The following is a 27,414-nucleotide window of genomic DNA, read 5'->3' as shown; positions in this document are numbered from 1 at the left end:
GTTTGCCCAATATTGCCCACTTGGTCACGAACACCCAGCAGGAAAGAATAACCAAAAATAAGTGTGCTATTCTGAAGTAAACAAACAAAGATCCATACTCATGGGGCCATTTAAAAACACGTAATCCCCATGCTTGGGAGGCAGAGACAGGAGGATCGCGCAGGTTTGAAGCTAGCCACACTGGCTTAAGAGACCCTGTTTCCAAATAAAACTATAAAAAAAAAAAATAGGTCTGGGAGTGTAGCCCAGAGGTAGAAGGGCTTCCAGGAACCCCAGTACCACCAAAAAACAAAACAAAAAAAAAAAAAAACACTCACAGAATTTAGCTATGTATCTTCTTACTTTGTCTCACCCTTTTATTCTACATTATAATTTATAATGATACTTCTGCTTTACGGCTCACTGAAGAAATAAAACATGGCATGGATACCCTAAACTTCTAGGTCTTTAAAAAATGCCATAAAACAACCTGTCTTGAAGTTTCCAGTTCTAGAACCTTAATTAAACCCCAAAAAAGAAAAAAGCATTACTATTCCTGTAAGATTTTGAAGGGTTTATGACTCTTGTTCAAAATTTTAAAAAAAAAACTGATTAAGTTATAAATCATGAATCTTGCTTCTTTCCACTCATGTGGAACGTTTTTCCTTTTGATTATGGAAATTTTTTTGCTAAACTAGAAACCTTAAAGATACTTAAAGAGTTAATGGAGTCTCCCATAAAGTGCTAAAAGGGATACAATAACCTTAAATCTAAAGAAAGTATGCTTGATTTATAGATAATTATGCCAATATGTAAAACAAGATACGTGGCAGTGGAATATAGTCTTTGGGGTAAGCAAATACTACTAGTATCAATGGACAGGGTCATAGCAGTCAATGTGCTAAATTATATGCTGTGGTTTAGGCTTTGAGCTGTGAGGATGTTTTATGATGTCATACATAACCAAATATGTTGGCTACCTGACTTCCAGTTTAAAATGCTAATCAGTGGATGGCCCAAGGTAAAAATATATCTGGGTAATTATACAATGCACTAACATGTCAATTTTTCATGTAGATGCCCACTGCAATTGCAGTATCATCTAAAAGCAGATAAATGGCTTTGTTGACCAAATAACCAGACTTAAAACTGTCCTCTCAACACCTCTAGTAGCAGGCCTGGCACAATGGGCACAATAAAAATTTCAGGCACACAGGAAAAAAGTCACTTATTGATCTTCGTATTTTGGGGACTATCTCCTTCAGCAACGTTAGCTTCTGATCGGACTATAAAGAATCCAAATTAATAACTGAGGACAATTTCTCTCTGTCTTCTTTAGATCAGTTAGAATAAAGCTTCTGATTCCTGGCTAGGTAGGGCCTTCATCCCTTGTCAGCACTGAACAATCTATAGAAAACAGACTTTCACCCTTTTAAACCCTTAAGATTAAGGCATTCAAGTCTCAGAGAAGGAGTATGAGGTAGGATAGGAAAAAATAAAAGTAGGTAGAAAGAAGACAAACTGGAAAGGAAGCAGAAATTATAGTTTTAAAATCTAGAAATTTCATGATCCTTATCTTCACCCTACAGGGCCAGTTATTTCTTAGGCAAAAATCATCAGTAGGTCTACACTGTTAATCATAATGGCATCTCTCCCTACCTAAGACTCCTGAGATGCTTAGTAAACAAGATCCATAAGGAAGGTCTTGAGATAGAACAGAAAAAATTAACTTTTAGAGGAAAAAGAGACAAATCAGGAAGGGAAGGAAAGTATAATTTCAAAATTTTAAAAAATTCATAATCTCTTAGGCAAAATCCAGAATCACACTTTCAAATCATAATGGCCTAGCTCCATACCTAAATTTCCTGAGGCAACTAGACCCCAGAAAGAGTTTAACTTGATCTCAGAAGAAGTCACACATTTCTCTCAGACTGGCTCCTCATCGCCCTTGGATTCCTTATTCCAAGGAATTGTTCTTATCCCAGGAAATTGTCACCTTTTGTCAGCCTAAAGCTTCAAAGGAAGGAGGCTGCCATCTCATGTTGCCCAACTTCCTGCCATGTGCCCTAGCCACTCTGTCTAGGTATCCTATAAAAAAGGATTGCAAAAGATCCCAGGGCTGCTCTCATACTCTCCAGATGGCCCTCAACTTCCCTTTGAATATGTATCTTTACTTTTCTTGAGTTAAACCTTTGTGTTTGTCTCTGCCTAGCTTGTGTTGAATTTTTTTCACCATAGAAGCCTTGAGAGCCCTGAGGTGAGTTTTCCTTTCCCAAACTGGGGAACTCCTCAGGACTCTCCACAGAATTATCATGCTTTCTCACAGCAGTCTAACAGTTGATCAAGCTTGGCTCCACCAGCTGATGATTCTGAGGAAGTCCAGACCTTCTCCCCTGCTGTGCACCCCACCCACACCCTCAGGAGGGTCTTCTATAAAAGAACTGTGAGAATCCATAAGTGCTCTCTCTTTTTTGATACAGCCTGTGTTCTCCCTTTAATGTGTATCCCCACTTTCCTAAATAGGCCTCTATCTTTGTCTCTGAAAAAAATGGGATGTTCTTGTGTTATCCTGATTTTAGTCAGCCATTTATGTACTAGTATTGGGAAGAAGTTTTAAAATGTATTAATGTATCAGTATTGGGAAAGATTTCCAATTTTAAAAATATATCTCCTGTATACTAAAGAAAGCCAGGGCTAGCAAAAAAAAAGGGACTTGTAATTTACATTTCTAAGAAAGAGGAAGAAAGCTGGAGCCAGAGATGGGAGGAAATCCCAGATCCTGGAGAAACAAGTTCACACATCTTGGGAGGGATAAAACAAAAGGTAGAGGCCTGTGTTTGGAGGCAGGACAGTCTCCCGCTTCCGGGGCAAATCCTGCTGGAGACAGCGGAGCCAGGGGTAGCATATCTCCAGATCAAAGGACCTGCCACGGACTTGGTCGGGATAAAACACTTATTAAACGAATTCTGTGGTATTTTCATTCGAATTGCCCCCCTGTGCCCCTCTCCAGCACAGGGCTGTAACTATCTCTATATTTCTATCTTTTTAATAAACTTTAATTCTTCAGCAACTGTCCAAGCTATGCATATTTATTCTTAGCTTAGGACAAGAATCCACAGTTTTTCTGTTTTTGTGTTTGTATGGTTGTGGTGGGGGAATTACTTCTCCCCTCACACACCAAACACATTTCATCCACAACAATTTACTAAATATCTTATATTTGGATTCATAATGTAACTATTACATAATAGGACCTTTGGTAAGTACTTGATTTTGACTTATAATGAACTCTTTGTTTTTTCTTTTTCTCTTATTACCTTATCCTAAGCAATCCTATTTAACAGTGACAACCTTTACTTAAGATCTTTCTAGTGACAACTAGATAAATGGACCATATTCTGTGTGACTATAAACATGGCTTGCATGCTATTCTTATTTTGGCTTATATGCAGCACAGAGTAATGCTATATTAATTATGCATTATTACTGGCTATTCAGCTACACTTAATTCCATATTTAATATAGTGCTTGCTTGGCATAGTGCCTTGAATATCATAAGTCTCGCTAAAAATGTTATTAATAGAATTTTTGGAAGAAGCAGAGAGATGACTTAGCACATTTAAAATACCTGAACAAGCTGGGCATAAGCCTGTAATCCCAGTATTTGGGAGACAGAAGGATCACAGGATTGCAGCCAGGCTCAGCAATTTAGTGAGACTCATTCAAAATTTAAAATAAAATGGGTGTGGGAGTTTAGCTCAAAGGCAAAACGTCCCTGGGTTCAGTCCCCTGTACCACAAAAATAAATAAATAAACAAACATATAATAAAATACCTGAACAAAGCCCCCACAACACCTGAACTGATATGAGTAGACAGTGTTTGCCATGGTTTCCTGCTGCAAGGGACTGGGAGAGGCTGCTGCAGAAGACCCAGGAGTTTAAAATCAATGCCTGGAAGCCACACATACCCTCCTTCTTCCCACATCGCTCAGGGGTGTGTAGTTTTCTTCTTTGTTTTTCTGGAGAATGATTTTGCTGATGTGAGAAGGTGAATGACCAAAGGGGTCTTGTCAGTCATTCCTCTGGACTTCTGACAAATCTGCTGCCCAAAGCCATTTGGCCCTCTGCAAAGATTGGTTGATACGATGCTTTTATGGGCTGGGTATTGTTAATAATAAAAGGTCTGCTCAGGGACAAGCAATGGTAATGAGCTCCCACTAGAATCTTAGACCACAAGTATCAGCTCTAGGGAACATCAACAATTATAATTTTCTTTTTTCCCCCATTGGTTTTCCAGTGTTTAATATTGTCACATGTGTGTGATTCATTATTCTTTTTTGATTATGAATTCAAAACAAGGATGTGAGATATTAATATCAGAGATGGCAAGACATTAAAAATTCAAAATATCAGGAATTTTTTGAGACATACATTAAAGGAATTGTATAAAGTGAATTCTTACCAAGGAAAAAGAAGTGTGGAAATCAACTGATGTTTGTAATATTTGAATTTTTAATTGTGCTAATTTTACTTTTTTAATATGTTATAGTCAAAAATAGCATTTCTTTAAACATTTTAACATGTGGACTGAATAAAAACAGGTTATGTTCAACTTTTATTCTGAAATACTTAAAACATTGACAAAGACCTGCAATAACAATGCCTAATTACACTAAAAAAGGACAGATAAGGACTTTTATCTTTGTTAAAAGAGAGAGAGGGAGGAAGAGAGAAAAAGAGAGATACTAATAAGCAATGAAAACATGTTATAGAAGTTACATTCAAGCTGGGCGTGGTGACGCACGCTTGTAATCCCCGTGCTTGGGAGGCTGAGACAGGAGGATCGCACAGGTTCGAAGCCAACCTCAGCTACTTAGTGAGGCTCTCAGCAACTTAGAGACCCTGTTTCCAAATAAAACATAAAATAGGTCTAGAAGTATAGCCCGGAGGTAGAAAGCCTCTGGGTTCCACCTCCAGTACGACCAAAAAAAAAAAAAAAAAGTTACATTCATACTAAGTTATTTGGTAGTAAAATTATGTTTTATATTTTTACCCAATATTCATTAAATGTTACATAATTTTTAGATAATAACTGTAATAAATTTTCATAATAAATTTACTTTGAAATCTTTTAACTTTTTTTTTTTCCTGTAAGCCCTTCTACCTCCGGGCTACACTCCCAGACCTATTTTATACTTTTCTTTTATTTGGAAACAGGGTCTTTGAACCTGGGCAGGGTCTTTGAAACAGGCAGCTGGCTTTGAACCTGCATGATCCTCCTGTCTCTGCCTCCCAAGCACGGGGATTACAAGCGTACACCACCACGCCCAGCTTAACTTTATTTTAAATGTGGACCTTTAATATGGTGTTTAAAGATTTTTGGAAATTGCTAACATTTTAGTTTTTTTAAGAGCAGCAAAAAATTAGTAACATGATTTTTAATCCCATGAAATATGTTGCTTGTCAATATTGCTTAAATTCTATGACTAGAAATAGGATGCAAAGCAAAACACAGTATTTATGGGGAAGGGCTAAATGAGTGATGTATGCATGTATGCCTCAACCATCTTGTACTTCATTAAGATGTATGACTACAATACACCAATAAAAAAAAAACAATATTTGTTCTCAAGAATCTCACTCTTTAAATTATAATATATGAGGAACCATTAATAAAAATACCAGGGAATACATCATTATCACTGTATGTATGGTGAGCCAGAGCTATGCCTGATCATGACCTGGAGTGGTAAGAAATGCATGAGAATTAAATATTTCTGTTTGTCATTGAAAAACATGTAAAACTTGGAAAGACAGGGTGGAGTCAGGAAGCCATTTCAGGATGGGAATCTGGGAAAAAGAAGATAGAGCCGTGGAAAAGAACACAGACTTGTAGAGGCATTACAAGGGCTACTCCACCCACATGACGTGTGCCTTCCTAGTAGATCTTAATATATGTTAAATTATTATGTCTTATATATGCATTAAGCCTTTATTTCAATCACATTTAACATTATTATTTTTCTTAGATGCAGTGCTAAATCTGAATGTTATACTCTAGAGTTAACAAAATTAAATAATCTATGGCTCAACACAAATATTGAAAAATGAGAAAGAAACCCTTAGCAATTCCTGACATTCATACTCTCTTTCTGTCTATAATGAAAGGACTAATAAATGCCCTGAGCCTTAGTCTAACACACTGCCATCAAGGTGCCTGCATCAGTTCTCAACCCCTCTTGCATCTGAGTTTGTCTTTGTGACTAAGTTTCCACCAGTTTGATTTTGTAGTTTTTAACTTTTTATGTGAAATAATATCATGTATAAATGCAATAATAAAAGAATGACTGACAGTACTACAGCAGAAATTTCATATAGGTCAAAATATAAAGCATGTTCTCTTTGGGATAAGAAAAAATAATAAGTATGTAATTGTAAAGAAGTAGAAAAGTAGCATAATCCCCAACTGTCCAGTAAGAGATGTTAATTACAAAATACACCAAACATATTTAATCTTGCTTATTACTGTGGTAAGGAACTACTTTATCACCTATTATATACCTCCATATGCCCTAATATAGTTCTAAACAGTAATAATTAGGGATTATATTTTGTATATTACAAATGGTTAAAATTATTTATTTTAGATATCACATTTCAGAAATGTTTGTCAATACACCTAGTTAATATGGCCAGATATATATTAAGGATATCAAAAGTTACTGACTATATATATATGTGTGTGTGTGTGTGTGTGTGTGTGTGTGTGTGTTTATTTTGTGGTACTGGGAATGGAATCCAAGGACATTCTACATCTGAACTACACCCCCAGCCCCATTTTTTATTCTTTATTTTTTTAAACAGGTTCTCACTAAGCTGTGGAGGGCTTCACTAAGTAGCGGAGGCTTATCCTCCTTTCTCAGTCTCTCAAGTACTGGGATTACAAGTGTGTGCCACCAAACCCAGCCAAATAGATATTTTTCATGAATAAAGATACATGAGTATTGTTTAAAAGATTCCATGTTCCAAACATAGAAGTATTATCAACCATTTGGAGGACAATGGAAAACTTTAAAATTATGAAGAGGTGATACAAGTTATTATAGAAAGATGGCATTTTGGGCATCCCAGAGGTCCTGTCCCCCATGAGATTGATCCAATGAATCCAGTCCTGCCTTTGGCACCTTTCCTTAAACGATCATGTAGTAGCAATAATTCTGTGACTTGTAGACACACAGCCCGCACTGTGGGATGTTTCCTTACCAAACCTACAAAAATTATAAATTTTTGCTGAACCAAAATACTCTTCCTTACAGGAAACTTCTTTTCCCAAGGATCTTATTTAGGGCAACTTTGACATCCTTATTCCTCAGGCTGTAGATCAAAGGGTTTAACATGGGCACAATAATGGTATAAAACACAGAAGACACTTTCCCTTGGTTCATGGAACTGACAGATGAGGGCTGTAGGTACATGAACGCCAGAGAACCAAAGAAGATGATGACAGCCGAGATGTGGGAGCCACAGGTGCTGAAGGCTTTGGACCTACCCTCAGTGGAGTTGATGTGCAGGATGCTGGCCAGAATGAAGATATAAGAGCCAAGGATGGTCAGGGTTGGGATAAGGATATTAAATGCACTGAAGCACAGACCTACCACCTCATTGATAAAAGTACTAGAGCAAGAGAGCTCCAGTAGTGGGAAAAGATCACAGAAATAATGGTTTATTACATGTGCCTTACAGAAGACCACTCTTACCAGACAGACTGTGTGAGCAGTAGCACCAATCAATCCTAGACTGTACACCACAACCACCATCCAGAAACAGACTCCATAAGAAATGATGGCATGGTAAAGCAAGGGGCTGCAGATGGCAACGTAGCGGTCATACGCCATTGCAGCCAACATGTGACACTCTGAGATAGCAAAAACTGTGAAAAAGTAGAATTGAGTAATGCATGCAGGGTAGGAGATGATGTTCTTCTCTGTCACAAAGTTCATCAGCATTTTGGGGGTAATGACAGTAGAATGGCAGAGGTCAATGAAGGACAGGCTGCTGAGGAGATAGTACATGGGGGTGTGCAGGTGAGAGCTGAGCCCAATCAGTGTGATCATGCCCAGGTTCCCCACCACGGTGAGCACATAGATTTCCAGAAAGAGCAGGAAGAGAGGCAGCTGGAGCTCTGGCTTCTCTGTTAATCCAGCCAGGATGAACTGAGTCACTGCAGTATAATTTCCTTCTGTCATTTTATCCTGGAACTTCTATGGAGAAAGAAAAAATTAATTTTTAAGATAAGTAACTACCGTCCTATCACAAAATGATGTGTGAATCAGAATTCACATCTTTTCAGCCAGATACTTCCATTTCTCATCCAGATTCTCATCTATGTTAGCCACCAAGGACCTCAGGACCCCAGGAATATGGGAGATATAAACAAATAACAGACAGAACTACTTCTCTTTGTTTCTTATGCTTCTGGATTTGATATTATTAATAACCAAGTCCTGAACTCTTAATTTTTGGAATAACTTGAAGTGTATTAAGAACTTTCTATGCCTTGGTTGTAATCCCCTCAATTTCTAAATGAAAAAAAATGCTTTTTCATATTAAAATAACAAAAGCTTCCCTAAGAAACCCATAACAAATCCACACTTCATGGCAAAAGACTGAAAGACTTTTCCCCTAAGATTGTGAATAAGATATCTATTTCCTGCATATTTATTCAATCTCATACTAGAGATTTTAGCTAGGGCAATCAGGGGAAAAAATGATGAAATGAGGATGAAGAAGAAAGTACTTGAAAGATATCCATATTGGAAAACAAGAAGTAACTTTATCTCGCTTTGTAAACTATATAATCTTGAATATGTAAAATAATATGCCAGTCATGGTTGCACATGCCTATCATCCTAGTACTTGAGAGGTAGAGACATGAAGATTGTTGATTCAGAGCCAGCCACAGCAACATAGTAAAACTCTTAGTAACCTAAAAAGACCCTGTTTTAAAAATAATAAATAAAAAGGTCTGAGGGTATAGCAAGGAGGTAAAAGATCCCTGGGCTCAATCCCCAGGAGAGAGAGCAAGAGAAAGAGAGGGAGAGAGAATAATTTTAAAAAAATGTAAAAATGCCTATTAGAAGTAATTAAAATTTGAACATAGTGATAGAAAATAAACATGAAAAATTAACTGTATGCTGAGTTTGGTGGCAAATGCCTGTAATCCCTGTACTTGGAAGGCTGAGACAGGAGGAGTACAGGTTTGAGGCCAGCCTTGACAACTTGGCAAGATCCTTAGCAAGACCCTTAGCAACTTCCTGAGACCCTGTTTCAAAAAGAAAATAGGGCTAGGAATATATCTAGAAGAAAGAAAGTCCTTGGATTCAATTCCCTGTGCTAAAACAAAATCACTTGTGTTTCTATAAAGATATAGTTAACAATAAAAATCCATTTGCAATAGCATAAAAGAATGCATTGTTGTTATAATTACAACACACTGTTGAAGAAAATGAAAGACATCGATGGAAAGACAACCCATGAATCAAAAGAATTAACCTGTATAAATAGCAAAATTCTCAAGGTTGGTTTTTGTTTTGTGTGTGTGTGTGTGTGTGTGTGTGTGTGTGTGTGTGTGTGTGTTACTGGGGGTGGAAACCAGCGGCTTTCTACCTCTGGGCTATACTCCCTGACCTATTTTATATTTTATTTGGAAATAGGGTCTCACTAAGTTGCTGAGAGCCTCACTAAGTAGCTGGGGCTGGCTTCGAACCTGTGCGATCCTCCCTTCTCAGCCTCCCAAGAGCTGGGATTACAAGCGTGCACAACGGTGCCTGTCAAAATTCTCAAGTTTATTTAAGCTATTTATATCAAATGCACAACTTTGTTATTTTCAGACCTTAATAGGGTGATTGTAAAATCCCTATGAAAATGCAAGGAACCTGTGTAATCAAAGCAAACTAGAAAGAAGAAAGTTAGAGATTATTCATTTCCCCTTGGAAAGCTTACTGAGAAGTTACAGTGTCAAGAGAGTTTTATTTCCATAAGTGTAGACATATAGGTCAGTGGAATAGAATTGATAATTCAGAAACAAGTTCACACTTAAGATGAATGAAATTGTAATAAAGGCCTCACGGCAATAGAAAAAGAGTACTTCTTTCAATAAATGGTGACAACATAATTAGCTAGCTGCATGCAAAATAGTTAATTTCGACCTCTTCCTCACACCATTCACAAAACTTAACTAAGAATAGGTCAATTATATTGCACCATAGGACTTTAGATTTAGTCTTTTCTTGAGAAAACCATTCTATTAGCAACTTGGATGATGCTGCACATGAAATTACTTTGAATGTATAGTAAATAATATCTAAGAATTAGATGTTATTAATGAGTCAAAAAGATACTATTTAGGCTTTGAATGTATACTGATAGAAAAACAAATTGAAATGCGAAAATCAAAAAGTTTTGCCATGGACTTTCAAGATGAAGAGGTGAGCAATCTAGAATTCTGTTCTTGAATGTGATCGTCAGAAGGAAACAGGGTGGCTGACTATTCACAATGATCGTGTAGTAAACATGGTCATTGCACAGATTCCACAAGAATTCAGCTCTTTTTGCTCTAGCCCAAAACAGGGCTTAATGGAAGCTTTCTAGGCAAACCTTGAATCTAGCAATATAAGTAGAAATAAGAAGGTCTGCTCAATAGGCAAATTGAGAATATTTGACATAATATTTCTTCATTTTAAAAGATCTATATCCAGAGAAAAAAAACACCTAAAATATCACTAATGTCCAAGGATTCATTAGAAAAAATAACAAGAGTATTCAAATGAGGAACCTGATAGACTAGATAAACTACATCTAGTGAATTATGCTTAATTATTTGGGAGTATATTTTTGATGGCTTTTATAAATTATAATTATCCAGAAAAAAAATCAAGATTTAAACAAAAAAATTTTATAACTATTATGTGTATGACTAGAAACAAATCTTAGAATTGGATTTATATATGTTACCTGAAACATCAAAATATTTAACACTTAACCATTTTGCAAGTTGTATGGATTTAATTATAAAAAGACAATTTTCTGCATTCAGATGTGTTACAGTAGAAGATGAATAATAGCATACACTTGTAAACCCAGTACTTAGGAGACTGAGAGAGGAGGATCCCAGGTGCACGGGTCAGCCTCAGCTACTTAGTGAGGGCCCTGCAACTTAGTGCTTCAAAATAAAGAGTAAAAACAGGAGCCAGGCATGGTGGTACATGCTTGTAATCCCAGTACTTGGAAGGCTGAGACAGGAGGATCGTAGATTCACAGCCAGCCTCAGCAACTTGTGAGGCCCTCTGCAATTTAGTGAGATCCAGTTTCAAAATAAAGAATAAAATAGGGCTAGGGGTATAGCTTGAAGGTAGAATGCCCCTGGGTTCAATCCCCAGTACTGCAAATAATAATATTAACAATAATTAATAATAATAGTAATAATAATAATAATAATAACAGAATAAAATAGGGCTGGAGCTGGAGGCTGGAGGAAATAGTTTAGAGGTAGATGCCCCTGGGTTTCACCCCCAGTACCATAAATAAATAAATAAATAAATAAATAAATAAATAAATAGATAGATAGATAAATAGATAAAATGGGACTGGGACATAGCTCAGAGGTGGAATAACCCTGGGCGCAACCTCTAGTAGCAAATAAACAACAACAATAACAAAAAAACAACAAATAATCATGTTAAGGAAGATTTTGAAAATTACTGTGCTGTGAGAAGGTAGGTTTTGTGAAAATCCTCCAATACCTGAGATGGAAAGGTGCTCAGATGCATGGAACTCAGGTGCTCACTCTTTCTCTACTTGGAAACACAGGTCCAGGTTACACCTGACCTCTAAAACAAGTGCCTCTAAGGGAAATAGCTCTGATGATGCTGGCAGGATTGTTCAGAATGTAGACTCTTGGACTCTCTTTTACTTACAGAATCATAATGTAGATCCTAATTTCTGAGTTGCTCACATATATATTATGAATCAAACACCAGGATTCCTTCTTACATCTTCCTCACAATGCAACTCAGAGCACTCACAAAAATGATGGTATTTTTATCTAGAGCTTTGATATACAAGTGGCAACATAAATATTTATCTGTGATAATTCCCTAGAGATTCGTGCACTAGGGTGAGCTATTGGGATGTAATAACAATTAAAATTTGCTTCTTTTCATCCTTCTTATGATACTTTCATTAGCTCCCTTGTGTATGATATCCTCTCTGGGTTGAACTATTAGCAATCATTAAGTTTAAGAGCTGGAAATTAAAGATGTGGTTCCAGGAAGTCTTTATGACAATAACTTTTTACCTTAAAAAATCCTTGAAATACATAAAGCCATGTTTTCAACCATTTTCTGTTTACTGGTAGAGATAGTTATTAACAATTTATTAGTGAGTGATACCCATCATTCAAGTCCTACCTCTTCTTAGTTTCTCTATTCTTGCATTAACTGATTTAATCTCACAATGAACAAGAAAAAGTCAACCAGAAGGTGAGGGAGAAAAGAAACCATAAACCAGATATTCCCAAAAGTAACACAGACAGATTTTGCACCACTTTTCTGAGTGGTTTCCATATCTCAAATTGAGGAGCAGGAGTAGGAATTTAAAAAGCCAAGAGAACTTGTATGACATTCTACCTGCAGCACTTTTTAATTTACCACTAAAATTATATACATGTGTGTATGTGTGTACGTACCTGTATGTATGTCTGTGTGTGTATATGTGTATGCTGTCTATATATACATACATGCATATGCGTATGCTTGTGTTTCTATTTTCCAAGATTACATGTTTCTGTAGAAAAGAATACTTTTTGTTTTTATTTTTTTAATTTTTTTTAATTTTTTATTTTGAAACAGGGTCTCACTGAGTTGCAAAGGGCCTTGCTAAGTAGCAGAGGTTGTCTGCAAACTGCAATCCTCCGGTCTCAGCCTCCCAAATGCTGGGATTATAAGCATGTGCCACCACACCCAGCTTTTTAATGTTTTATTGGTGCATTGTAGTCATACATCTTAATGGAGCACAAGATGGTACTCTGGTCAGGTAAGTTTCTACCTGTGCCTAAGTGTTGATGTGTTGGACCTAATCCCTCTTCAAGGAGCTCCAAGGTTTCTGGTCTTATTTCCAAGTCTTTGATCCATCTTGTATTGACTCTAGTGTAGGGTGAGAAAGTGGGGTTTATTTCCATTTTTCTGAATATGGTTAACCAGTTTTGCCAACACCATTTGCTGAAGAGGCTATCTTTTTTCCAGTATATATTTTTGGCCCCTTTGTCAAAAATCAATTGGCTATAAGAGTGTAGATTTGTGTTTGGATCTTCTATTCTGTTCCATTAGTGTACGTGTCTGTTTTTGTGCCAATACCATGCTGTTCTTATTACTATGGCTTTGTAGTATAGTTTGAAATCAGGTATTATGATACCTTCCTCATGGTTCCTGTCGCTGAAACTACTTTGGCTATTCTGGGATTTTTGTCGTTCCAGATGAATTTAAGGTCTGATTTATGTTATTGAGGAATGACCTTGGTAATTTTATGGATATGGTGATGAATCTATAGGTCACTTTTGGAATAATGGCCATTTCGATTATATTTATTCTGCCTATCCAAGAACATGGAAGATCTGTCCATCTACTAAGGTCTTCTTTGCCGCAAACCGCTCAGTCAAAATTGCCATGATTCCACTCACGATCGAACAATTTTAGAAAAGATGGGTGAATGACGCCGGGCGTGGTGGCGCACGCTTGTAATCCCCGCGCTTGGGAGGCGGAGACAGGAGGATCGCGCAGGTTCGAAGCCAGCCGCGCGCTGGCTTAGGAGACCCTGTTTCTAAATGAAAATGTAAAAATAGGTCTGGGAGTGTAGCCCAGAGGTAGAAGGGCTCCCAGGAACCCCAGTACCACCAAAAAAAAAAAAAAAGAAAAGATGGGTGAAGAATTAGGGTGCCGTCCTGCAGCCGCTTGTCTGCAGTGATTCTTTCCCTTCTAGGAAATAAATTTCTTTAAGTTCCTGTTTACAGCACTTCTGGAAAGAATCTGACATGGACAAAAGCTTCTTGGGCTTATTGACACTTTATTAAAGAACCCAGAAAATTTTATACCCTTCACCAGTAAGGTTAATAATAAGAAAAAAGAGGGGGGTGCAATCACTGTAAAATAATAGTGAATAACATGTAAACAAAGGTAAAAAAAACTAGTCTGGCATTCAAGGGATTAGCTCGGATCTTCTCCGGATCTTGCAGACAGGCAGTTCCAAAGGGCAAATTCCAGAAGGAATGGGCACGCCCAGGGCTTGGAGGCCTCTCATGGAATCTTCTTTAACTTTTTTGGAACTTTCCATCTTTAGGGCTTAGTCCATATGGCAGGCATGGGGAGATGTGGCGATCCAGGTGGATGTGATGGAGTTCTCCCAGGTGTTGTTCGCCTTGTCTTCTAAATTCTGAAAGCTTAAGCAAACTCACAACACAGTTTGGCAGATAAACACCAAAATATACCATGAAGTTTTTAGATTTAGTTGTCAGATGTATTTCCTTAGCTGCTGAACGCTTTTCCTCAAACGATAGGCTTATTAGAAGCCTATTCCTCTTTTAAATAATCCATTTCCACATCACAATCCTTCTGCAACCTGCTTTTAATATTTCTAATTCCTTTCTTTCCCATTTGGGACAATCTTATGATAAGCTCTTCTTCATACAAGAATCCTTTCTTATTCTCACCATATTTCTTTTCTTTTACACATTTATTATATCTATCCTTGTTTCAGACATATTCATTTCTTAGCCACGTGGCGCCTCTTTGTGGCACCTCCTTGTCTCAGGCAGTGTTCATACTGGGTGTAAAGGTTACAAATCTTCCTAGCCTTCAGCTCTATTGTATTGGGCAGTATTAGCTGCTCATAAAGTTTTTCTTCTCCGTATCTAGGCAGGATCGCAAGGATAAACAGTTACTGGTTGCCTCCCCTTTAGGGCTAATGGTTTCAGTTAACTTAATGCTTTTACTGTGTGTTAATGAAAGTCAGAGATAGAGGGGAAATCTGTATTTTGTAATTGCTGTTACGGGAATGCTGCCACTGCATCTGAATTCTTTTTTTTTTAATTAATTAATTTATTTTTTAAATTGGTACATTGTAGTCATATATCAATCACATTGGGTGAGGCTAGGCCGGTGCTGGGGCCTCCGAGGCCGAGATTGGAATCCTGCCAAGGGGTTAGGCCGGTGCAGGGGCCAATGGCCAGCATCGGAGCCTGCTGTGAGGCAAGGCCACTCCTGCGGCCTCCAAGGCCGGGACTGAAGCCAGCTGAGGGGTTAGCCCAGTGTAGGGGCCAGCGAGACCAGAACCAGGGCCTCCCATGAGGCAAGGCCGCTGCTTGAGCCAGCGAGGTCTGGATCAGTCCACCGGGTAGCCAGACCACTACTGGGGCCGTCAAGAGTGGGATCGGTACAAGAGTGGATCGGCAGCATGCACAGAGAAATATCGCATCTGAATTCTAACTAAATTTTATTACCATTTGAGCAAAGCTGAGGATGTTTAGAGGCTTAGACAAATTACCAGAAAGTTAGTTTTCCACAGACTCAGTTTCTCTCACAGTCCTGATCTTACACCACCGGAGCAATTCGTGTGGAGAGTTAAAAGAATCATTACCAAAAGAATAATAGTTATGAAAGAATATCTAAAAGTGTGGAGTACTTTGGCCAGAGACCACACCTTCTCTCGGGGCTTATTTCTCGCGTTGAGAACCTGCCTATTAGCTGCATGGGAGACCACACAAATGCCGAGAAAAAGCAGGTGGTCTCGGCACTTCTTCAATTTTGTTTTTTAATATTTTGTAATTTTTATTAGAGGTCTTTTACTTCCTTGGTTAGGTTTATTGATTCTTAAGTATTTTTTGTGGGATATCCCGAGTAGAAGTACTTTTTGGATTTCTTTCAGTGGATTTATGGTTGGCATACAGAAAAGCTTCTGATTTTTAAGATTGATTTCATATCCAGACACTTTGCTGAGTTTGTTGATCAGTTTTATAAACTTTTGGTTGAGTTTGTTGGGTCTCATTAGTATCATGTAATCTGCTAATAGTGAAAGTTTGAGTTCTTTTTCTATTTGTACTCCTTTGATTTCTTTCTTTTGCCTTTATTGCTCTTACTAGAATCTCAAATACAATCTGAATGGAAATGGTGATAATGGACATCCTTGTCTTGTTTCTATTTTTCGGGGGAATTCTTGCAGTTTTTTCTTGTTTAATATGATGTTGGCTGTGGGCCTATTGCATATTGCCTTTATGATGTTGAGGTATGTTTTTTCTATTCCAATTCTCTGCAGTGCTTTTAGCATAAATGGGTGTTGGATTTTGTCAAATTCTTTTTCAGTGTCTATTTAAATAATCATGTTATTTTTGTCTTTGGTTCTGTTTATGTGATTATTTACATGGATTGACTTTCATATGTTGATCCAGCCTTGCATCCCTGGAATGAACCTTCCTTGGTCATGGTGTGTGATTTTCTTGATGTGGTTTTGTATGCATGTTGCTAGTATTTTATTTAGCAGTTGTATCTGAGTTCATCAGAAATATAGGCCTATAGTTTTTTTTTCTTGAGCTGTCTTTATATGGTTTGGTATTAATGTGATGTTGGATTTGTAAAATGTATTTGGGAGAGTCTCATTTCTATTTCATGGAATAGATTGAGAAGTATTGGGATTCACTCTTTTGTAAAGGTTTTGTAAAGTTCACTTGGGAAACCATCTGGTCCTGGGCTTTTGTTTGATGGCAGGCTCTTTATTGCTGCTTCAATATCTTTGATTGCTATTTGTTTGTTTAAATCTTCTATATCTTCTTGATTAAGATTAGGAAGGTTGTATGTACCTGAAAGTTTGTCAATTTCTTTGAGGTTTTTCATTTTGTTGAAATATAGTTTTTTAAAGCATTTTCTGATCCTTTTTTTGATTCCCACACTGTCAGTGGTCATATCTCCTTTTCATCTCTTATTTTAGTAATTCAGGTTGATTCTCTCTTGTTTTGGTTAGGCTGGCTAGTGATTTATCTATCTTGTTTACTTTTCTGAGAAGATGAGCTTTTTTGGTTTGGTTGATTTTTCAGGCTTTCCCTTTAGACTCTTGATGATTTCCTTTGATGTGCAGAAACTTTTCTACCTGTTCCTTTATGTTGGCACTTTGGGTCTAGGCCCTGTTCTAGTAGCTTCACATTCTCTGTTCGAACTTCCTGCTCTTTGATCCATCTTGAGTTGACTCCTGTGCAGGGTGAAATGTAACAATTTAGTTCCATTTTTCTTCAAATAGACAACCAGTTTTCCAACTGTCTTTTCTCTAATGTATGTGTCTGGCACCTTTGTTGAAAATCAATTAGCTTTAAGTGTGTGGATTTGTTTCTATACCTTCTATTCTGTTCCCTTGGTCTATATGTTTATTTTTTTGTGCCAATACCATACTGTCTTTATTATTATAGCTCTTGGCCATTTGTATCTCTTCATTTGCCCATTTCTTGATTGGGTAATTTGTTTTGCTAGTGTAGAGTCTTTTGAGCTTCTTGTATATTCTGAATATTAGCCTTCTATAAGGGTGGTGGCTGGTAAAGATCTTCTCCCATTCTGTAGGCTTTCTCTTTATGTTCTTGATGGTTTCCTTTGATGAGAAGAAACTTTTTAGTTTGATGAACTAGTTTAACAGCTATGGAGATCAGTGTGGAGATTCCTTTGAAAACTGGGAAAGGATCCACCATATGATTCAGCTATACCATTCCTGGGTATCTTTCCAAAGAGGTTGAAATCAGAGAACTACAGTAACATAGATGCATACCCATGTTCATAGCAGCACAATTTGTAATAGCCAAAATATGGAACCAACCTAGGTCTCTATCAACAGATGAGTGGATTGCAAAATTATGGGAAATACACACAATGGAATTCTACTCAGCTATAAAGAAGAACAAAATTAGGTCATTCGCAAGAATTTGGAAAGACCTGGAGAACATTATTTTAAGTGAGATCAGTCAAGCAGAGAAAGAGAAGGGACATATGTTTTATCTAATATGTCCAAACTAGGGAGTATTGGGGACACCAGAGGAACTCCAGATAATGGAGGGGAAACCTCAGCAAAGCTAGAATGGAAGGATAGGAGAGGAAGAAGGCTGAGGTTGATTAATGGAGGAGCTACATCCGAATATGTATAAAAGTATGAATGTAGCATGGTTAACCTAGATACTTAGTGTTGGGAAGGGAGAAGGGGGAGTAGGGCTGGGAGAGGGCAGTAAGCACAGTCTGAATGTATATAATTTTTAATATGATCCACATAAAAATAAAAAAATCAGCAAAGCCTGGCTTCAAAAAATAAACCCAGAGAAATAGTTTACACAAGCAAGGCCCCCCCGCAGTGAACACTGGAAACAACTTTCATAATACCCTACTAATTCAACCAGATACCTTTGCATTAGGAGACCATACTTTATAAGAAACAGCTTGGGATTAATATTGAGGGGAGAAAGAGAGAGAGGAGAGAGAGAGAGAGAGAGAGAGAGAGAGAGAGAGAGAGAGAGAGAGAGAGAGAGAGAGAGAGAGAGTTTTAGCATTTGGTGATCCTTTTTTTCTTTGCAGATTTTGACAAATTTAGCCCACAGCAACTAGGATCCATTGACAAGGTTTTAACATTTGGTATCTATACATCCAAACTAAGTCAAAGAACAAAAGTCTAAATATCACCTACTAAATATGAGGAAGTAAGATAGATAATAATCTGCTTGCTAAGTATACCTAATGGTAAAATATGACTGAAGTGCAGTTAACAATTCAAGGAAATAAAGAATGTCATCAAATATATGTAGAAAATGTGAAATGTCAAAATTACAAGGTCATCCAAACAGTGAAAGAAAAAGTCTCTTATGTAATTCTAGTATTTTGGAGGTTGAGACAGGAGGATCATTAGTTCAAGACCAGCCTCGGCAACTTAGGGGAACTCTCAGCAACCTAGTCAGACCCTGTTGTAAGAGCCAAAAATAAAATGGAAATGTGGATGTGGCTCAGAGGTATAATATTTCTGGGCTCAATCCCCAGTACCACACAAACATAAATAAATAAAAATAGAGTTTGAAATATGAGTAACAAAAACTCTCCACCTTATATAACTCAAGCCAATCTAAATGTTTACTTCTTTTCACAGTCACCTCATTAAAAAAAAAAAAACTGGCAGGAGGCAGTTATGAAGGATCTACATACATAATGAATCTCATATAGAATTCAAGAGACAGAAAATATCTGACAGTGGAGGTAAAGGACATCTAACACCACATAGTGCTATGAAATCTAGGAAGTAAGGAGGTCCTTCATATTTATTTATTTGTACAATGCTAAAAAGAACAATTTCAGTAGCATGAACAGGATAAAAGAGTAAGTAGATTTGAAGATCCAGGCTACAGACTGGAAAGGTTTTCTGGTAGGAAGAAACTCAGCAATAATGATCAAGGATCAGTTTCAGTTCTTCCTATTCCTATGTCTTATAACTGTCAACCACATCCTGCTGACTAGGAGGCTTTCCGCTCAGTAAAACAGAACATCTTATCTTTTGTGGTGGGGATTATTTTGGGTTGAGAGCATGTTTTGAGGAGACATTCAGTTTACTTGTGGCTTATTGCTCAATCTCTAGTCATTATCACCAAAACCTTTGAACATTAACATGAACAGGAATCTGATTATGATTAGTTTTAGTTTAGAAAATTCTGAACCCATGATTTGGATGACTCTACATCATAATTTCTATCAAAATAGAACATCATTTACTCACATTTGCAGAAAATCTTAAGGGATATATTTGACAGAATTTAGGATAGAGAATCAGAAGTCCTGATACAGTCCCAGCCCTGCCATAAGGTTACTGCCTGAATCAGAAAATGAAAGAGGAGAACCTGTTTCTGGTATCAAGTGGCTTGGCAGAGACAAGAGGTGGTAAGCCACCTCTAATAGCGCAGAGACTGTTGAGTGTTAAGTGTTAAGTACTTCCCATAGTAGCCTAAGAAAGGAGTCTACTCTGTTCTGCTCAAGTGCCTTTCCCACTCTGTTCTTAGCATTGGATGGGCAGGAAAATGCTCTGAGCTGATTTAAGTTATGCACAAATGCTACAATCAAGTTCTTCTTAGCTTTATAGAGAAATAGAACATTTATTTAATTAATCAAATATCAGAACACGTTTGAGAGTGTGGAGCCCTATTAAAATCATGTTGTGAACTCTCCTGGAAACTGTAGACAGATAGAGATAGTTTTTCTACACAGAGATTCCTTCATCACATGAAACCCAGCATTTTGATTAGTCTCCCTTCAATCATCCCCTTCTCTCTCCCTACTCAATTCCATTATCTCCAGTCATCTTCTCTATCAATAGATCCTTTACCCTAAATCAGATGCATGTTACACTTTCATGATTCCACAAATGCCTCTTCAATATGGTCCTATTTATCCCCTCTTTTTATCTGACCTTTATTAACCCTCCAAATTAATTTATTACTTACAGCCAAGATCACATAGTGTCTTTCCTGCAAAACCTTCTGGAAGGGCCCAAATGAAAACAATCAGTGACTGCTCCTTGCTCTTATTCTTCTCTCCATTATTGGTGCATGGTGGCACACATTGTAATCCTGGTACTTGGGAGGCTGAGACAGGAGGATTATAGATTCAAAGCCAGCCTCAAAAACTTGAGAGACCCTCAGAAAGTTAGAAAACCCCTGGTTTTTTTCTTTATAAAGTAAAATTGGGCTGTAGGTGTAGCTCAGAGGTAGACTGTCTTTGAGTTCAATCCCAGTGCCACAAAATAATGAATGAATGAATTAATGAATTAATTTAAGTTTTGTGACTTACTACTGAGGAAAATTACTTAATTTCCTTGCATCTTGGTTTCCTTATATATAAAATGAGATAATACTAATAGAAGTACTTCATGGGATTATGGTGAAAATTGAGTTCATGTAGGTCAGGTACATAAGGTTAACACTTAGCATGTGCTAAGCTCTAGAAAAAGCATTTACTATTGTTATTATTGCATTTTACTACAGACAATCCTAGTATATCTAATTCTAGCAGCATAAATAAGTAATAATATAGTGAACTCAAGTGTAGTCATCTTATTCATCTTTGTGGATTTAGCATGAGAATAGCATCTGTTTTTAAACAATGATTAATGATTTAATAAATATCAACGGAATCACTTCTCCAGGATATCTTGTGGGAAAAGATGGCTTTGTGTAGCACTTACCATACTACCTGGCAAGTGGTGATAGCTCTATGATCATCTTTCTGTTACCAGACCAAAGACAGAAATTTGAGGCATAAATGGGTGAAGAGATTACTTAAAGCAATTATAACTGAATTTTCCCAATGATTTAGAGCGTTTTGCTGTTCAGGCATTAAACCCAGTGGTTCTTGGGAATTGGTTTGTGTTAGGTCACCATGAATCAAGAGTTTTCTGGTTGAAATTTCAGTAGCATAGTACTTAGAGGTAAAGTGATGTGTACCTTTCTGCAGTTAATATGGTGGATCCAGCGAAGGATAAATGATCCCCACCCTCTGTGGCACTGGAACCCCAGAGAGCTTCTATGCAGCCTTTGATAAACCAAAATAGATGCCTTTGGTGTAATATCAAAAAATGAGAGTCACATAAGACTGCATATTAAATGTTTCTCTCACAATTTTTTGGTTCTTTTTTGTTTTTGCAATGGTAGAAATGGAAACTAGGGCCTTACATATGTAAAGCACACACCTACCTTTGAACCATATCCCCAGCCCCAGCTGAACTATATTTCCAGTCCCAGCTTTTTGGTTGTTGTTGTTGTTGTTGTTTTAATTGTGAGAACAGAATTTTTGGCAGGTAATTGAATAAACTTTGGAGGTTTAGCAAATCTAAAAAGCCTAAGTGAATCTCAGAGATAAGATTGAGATTTAGAATTGAGATTAAAAAATGAGAGCAACAGCTTTAAAGGTAGGTATACAAAAAAACAACATTGATTGTGTTTTTAGTCCTAAGAGGTTTTATAAAGATTATATGGCCTGGAGGCTTTTAAACTCTTCTTGTGGATTCTCGGTGGAAGTCTAATTCATAAAGTAGATAAAAGGGAGATTCCCACTAACTACTTAATGTGAAAGTCTCAGAATAAACTCACTGGAGTCCTGGGTTTCTTGAATATTTGAAAAGGACTTGCTTAATCCAGTAATCTGAAACAAAATCATTGCTTTTTATATTAATTGTCGTAGTATTAGCTTGTAGTGAGATATAAATGAAGCTAAGTATATGATACTAGTCACAATGCACTTCACTTCCTTACTGTTTGGGGTTAACCCTATTTGCCTAAGGACTTTAAAGCAAAAAAAAAAAAAAAAAATCAGGCCTAGGGCCAAGCATAGAACAGAGGGAAGGGCACCCTTGCTAACAAATTATTCAATTTTCAGAAAGTTGAGGAGGAATAAAACACTATCTTAACTCTAAAATTTAGTCTGTTTATAGTAAAAGAAGTATTATCTCTTTTTTCTCTCAATCAGTTACTTAAAGTCCTTTTGTTCCCCCTCTTTATTGCCTTTCTCCATAGACTTACCTCATAGATTGTATGGAGGGGAGTAAATCAAGAAAGTAGAAAAAATTTTGTGATAGAAAACACCTTCACAAAGGTCCTTCACAGAAGAAAGATGAAATATCATTAAATGAGACAATACCATTTTGTAGATGAGAAGAGAGGCAGAACCTAAGTAATATGAGAACACAACACATACAAAAACACAACATGATACAGTGGTCTACAGTATTTAGCATGTGCTGAAAATTCTGTCACTGTCACCTATGATACTTTCAGAGTGAAATTTCATGTCTGGGGGCAGAAAAACTTCCAAAGTCATGAGTTAATTCATCTGCTATTTCTAAATCTCATCAGTGTGTCCTGTCCTGTGCAGTATTTTTTTTAGGGCTACTTTTACTTCCTTATTCCTCAAGGTGTAGATCAAAGGGTTGAGCATTGGTCCTACTAGGTTCATCAGGATTTGAACCACAGTTCCCAGCATGGGGTTGGGTGTGGGCTGCAGATAGACAGTGATGATGGGCCCATAGGCACAGAGGATGGCAATAAGGTGAGCACTGCAGGTGGAGAAAGCCCGGCGGCGGCCCTCAGTTGTACGGATACTCAAGATGGAAATGGTAATTCGAGTGTAGGAGACAAGGATTAGAAGAAAGCAGATGAGAGACACAAGGCCAACGTTGGTGAAGCTAACTCTCTGTGCTAAGGATGTGTCCGCACAGGCCAAGGGCAAGAGCGCTGGGATGTCACAGAAGAAGTGATTCACTTCATTGGGACCACAGTACGGCAAGGTAAAGGTGAGTGAAGTCAAGACACTGGAATGGACACACCCTAACAGCCATGTCCCCACAGCCAGGCCCGTGCAAATTCTGGAGTTCATGATGACCGTATACCTCAAAGGGTAGCAGATGGCAGCAAAGCGGTCGTAAGCCATCACCGTGTATAAGAAGCACTCGATGCTCCCAAGGAAATGGAAGAAAAAGAGCTGGGAAACACAGTCTTGGTAGGAGATGAGTCTGCTCAGGCCCATAAGGTAAAACAGCATTTTAGGACAAGTCACAGAGGAAAAACCCATGTCAAACACGGACAGATTCCCCAGGAAGAAATACATGGGTGTGTGAAGGCGAGTAGTAGAAATCACAGCCACCAGGATGGACAAATTTCCCAGCAGGGTGCAGGCATAGAAGGGTAAGAATAAGACAAAAAGTACAGTCTCTAGCCCCTCTGTGTGTGGGATTCCCATCAGGATGAACTCAGTCACCACCGAGCAATTCTCCACCTCCATGAGAACCAATCCTGGGGAATAAGAAGAAGAAGCAGAGGACACTGAAGAATGCCCTGGCTCACTGTCAGTGACGTGAACTCGAGATGATCGTGTTTTGGTTCCAACATATGCAAAGACTGTGATCCAAGTTACAGGGCATCATAACTGGGATGGAATGGTCAGCGCCAACTCGATAGTTTCTGCAGGAAATATAGTTTTGTGGCACTGATTCCAAATGCAGATGTCCTTACTACAACAATATGAAAAATGTAAAAGCAGGGAGTTTCAAAAAGAATTTGTACAACTATATGCATCTCTTCATCCATGGAGAAGGGATAACAAGCCTCAGAATCACGGAAGAGCTTTTCATCTCATCACTGGAGATGTGACCCATGACTGTGCTTATGGAAAACATTTTATCCCTTTGTTTTGTTAAGCCAGTTATACATATTGACCAATCATCATTTTATAGTTTGAACCATTTATATATAATCTCTGTTTATTTAATTCTCACAGTAACCTTTGCTGAAATCTACAGAAAGGAAAATATTTGATCAGTAAAAAAGGCTAAGCAAAGCCGAGTGTGGTGGCACACTCTTGTAATCCTAGTACTTGGGAGGCTGAGACAAGAGGATTGTGCAGGTTTGAAGCCAGCTTAGCTAGCTAGTGAGGCTCTCAACAATTTAGTGAGACCCTGTTTCCAAATAAAATATAAAAAATAGGTCTGGGACTATAGCCCAAAGGTAGAAAGCCCCTGGGTTCCATCCCTAGTACTTAAAAAAAATGACTAAGCAACTCTCCTAAATTAAGGTAGCTGGTGAATGGCAGAACCAGGGATATAAATACTTTTCTAAGGTTTTAGAAACAATTTTTCCTACTAATCTCTATCTGCCATAAATTATGGGCATTGCTGAACTTAAGAACTTTGATACAAAATGATCCATTTTCTTTCTTCTCCCCTTGTAAGCAATGAAAATCAACCTATTTTTATAGGTAATCCACACACAAATATAAAATTTAAGAGAGTAAATATATTTTGTTTACAATTAAATTTTTAGTGCAAAGAATAACGTTGAGCAAAAAGTAGGTCTTCAATACATGTTTGAAGAGTGAAATAACTCAGTGGTTGGCATGAGTTGAATTTCATTAGTTTTATACAAGGACTTAATGTGATACCATTAGATAATAATTTCCACAAACAAACCTGTAAAGCTGCTTGATCTCCTGCCTGTTCCTCTTTTGCCCCATTCTACTGAATGCCTAGAATTTCTGTTTATCTCCATGGCACTTGCTTCCAGGGGAAGCTCTGCCCTGTGCTCTAAAAAGGGACCAGAACCTGAAAAAGAGCTACATAATCCACACCACATCCAAGAATGTTTTGACTGTTACACATCACAGCAAAAACAGAACTGAAGTTATCCAGGTATAGTCTCACCTGGAGTTTTCATTCTTTTAATCATTTTTAATCGAGTCCAAATTCATGGCTAATGGTAGAAATAATAACAGTGGAGTTTGTGAGCTGATGGTCCAGTATGATGGAAATGAAAGATAAACCAAGCAAATCATATCATATTCTGGTGTCCAAGAGCCTCATATTCCTCTTTATTCTGAGCTCTGAGAACATTTATAAGCCAAGATCTACAAGTTCTTTTTGCTGAATGTATGAGGTATGAAAAAAAAAAGAGAGCAAGAGCATTCAGGTGACTTACAAGAAGGAAATTTGATCTTTTACCATCTGTCCTTCTGTCTTTCTAGCATCCTAAGTCCAAATTTTTCTTTGATATCACAGTATGAACCAGAGTCAGGGATCTCCTCCTCTGATCTAGAAAGCTCTTTCTTCATAGTCAAATAATCTCAGATAAATGACATGAAGCTGAATATATCTCTGTCTTCTGGGGAAGATGTCTTCCAATACATTAATAGCTGTGTTGTTTTCTCATAGGTGGAAATTTAAATGTCCTTGGAGCCCTTGGGATGGGCTCCTGAATGAGGAACCTATTCAAGCCAGTTGCTGAGCAAAGGGCATAATTAGAAGTGAGTAAATGATCAGGCCAAAACAGAATATGTTAATGCTTCCCTTGTGACCTTACTGTGATATAAGCAAGATGGAGCCACATCTGGAGTTTTTGTTTCTATGACTAACCCAGGGGAACAAGAGAAAAGCTGAAGGGTACAGTCCAATCTTAAGATATGTGTAGAAACATTTCCTTCATTTAAAGATACACAACATTAAAATAAGAAATAACAACCCTATATCACAGGCTTTTGAAAATGTACAAATAGTTTAATTTCAACTTCTCCATATGGACTTAATTATCTCCCCCAAAATTCATATGTTGAAACCCTAACCCTTCCACATTAGGATACATTGAAGCTACGGTCTTGATACAGCATTGGATGCATTCATTAGACCGCATATAGCTAAGGTGGCCTTAGTGGACTAGGCTCATTCTTCTAGTTCTCAGATTATGTTTTCTATTATTTTGATTTGGATATATTATTTCTATTACCAGATTCCCCAACAAACAGTTTTGTCAGTTGGCAAAAGTGACTTCCCTGAACTAGGTATTGCTTCCACAAGACTTTTTTGTGATACATACACACACACACACACACACACACACACACACACACACACACACGTCCCTCTGTCACACATGTGACAAATATCAGCAAATATTGATTAAGTAGCTATACATCATTGAATGAGAAATATGGCCTGATTCTGGAGTTTTCCTTCAATGGAAGGAGTCAAGAACCTTTTCCCTTAGTATTCTAGATGTTTATGGCCTGAAAATTGTTCATCTTTTATATGATATGAGTCATCATAATCAAAGAAGTGAGAAAGTGTAAGAGTATAATGGAATGGAGAAAACAATAAGAGAAAGATCAGTAATGCAACAATTTAGCACTTCAAAAAGACTAAGAAACATTATGCTAAGCAAGAGTAGTCAGTCATAAAAAGTAAGGAATTGTATGTTCTCCCTAATATGTGGAAGCATATTCCTCCTCCTAGGAATATGCTAGTATGCATTCATCTTTATGGATTTTTTCAATGTTCACATGAATAGAATCACATAGTGCATACCCTTTTGTGTTTGTTTTGTTTTTATCACCATAAAGTTTTAAAGGTTCACTCATTTCACAACATCTATCAATTCTTCATTTTCTTTTATGATTGAATAATATTTTGTGTATGGATTTACTACATTCTATCATTCATTGTTATGGATATATAGATTTATTTTATTTGAGGAATATTAATAATGCTGCTATAAAATTTGTGAATGAGTTTTATAGACATATGTCTTCAATTCTCTTGGGTATTACCCAGATATAAAAGGCTAAATCTAAATTATTGACATTTCTATTTGAAATATAAATTTTCTTATATGTTATGCTATCTCAAACATAAAGCTAGATATTATCCTTTACTTTTAACCTTTCTATAGAAATGAAACAAAGGCCAATTGATGTAAAAAGCCTACTATAAAACCAATAAGCTTCTATTAAATAGCATTAATTTGATCTAATAAATTATGCTGTATTTTAAACCAAATAATTAATACTGAA

General features: G+C 37.2%; 3 protein-coding genes across 3 annotated transcripts in view; 1 reads left to right on the top strand and 2 right to left on the bottom strand.

The window, feature by feature from the left end:
- LOC308278487 (olfactory receptor 8G1-like) overlaps positions 1–27,414 on the top strand; it is a gene marked incomplete at both ends in the record, with an annotated part of 199,958 nt that overhangs the window by 33,184 nt on the left and 139,360 nt on the right. The gene's annotated exons all lie outside the window — the stretch shown is intronic.
- On the bottom strand, positions 7,291–8,226 carry LOC308271864 (olfactory receptor 8G1-like; the record flags this gene model as incomplete). Its single annotated transcript, XM_080708489.1, has 1 exon — positions 7,291–8,226. One exon carries the CDS (start codon positions 8,224–8,226, stop codon positions 7,291–7,293), a length of 936 nt encoding a protein of 311 aa, XP_080564615.1.
- LOC308271817 (olfactory receptor 10D3) lies at positions 22,924–23,862 on the bottom strand (the record flags this gene model as incomplete). Its single annotated transcript, XM_080708415.1, has 1 exon — positions 22,924–23,862. The coding sequence occupies one exon, from the start codon at positions 23,860–23,862 to the stop codon at positions 22,924–22,926; it is 939 nt and encodes a 312-aa protein (XP_080564541.1).

Source organism: Muscardinus avellanarius (genome assembly GCF_963383645.1).
Source record: "Muscardinus avellanarius genome assembly, chromosome: 1".
Lineage (NCBI taxonomy): Eukaryota > Metazoa > Chordata > Mammalia > Rodentia > Gliridae > Muscardinus > Muscardinus avellanarius.
The sequence above is the reverse complement of the archived record's forward strand: the minus strand, read 5'-3'. Positions and strand labels throughout refer to the sequence as shown.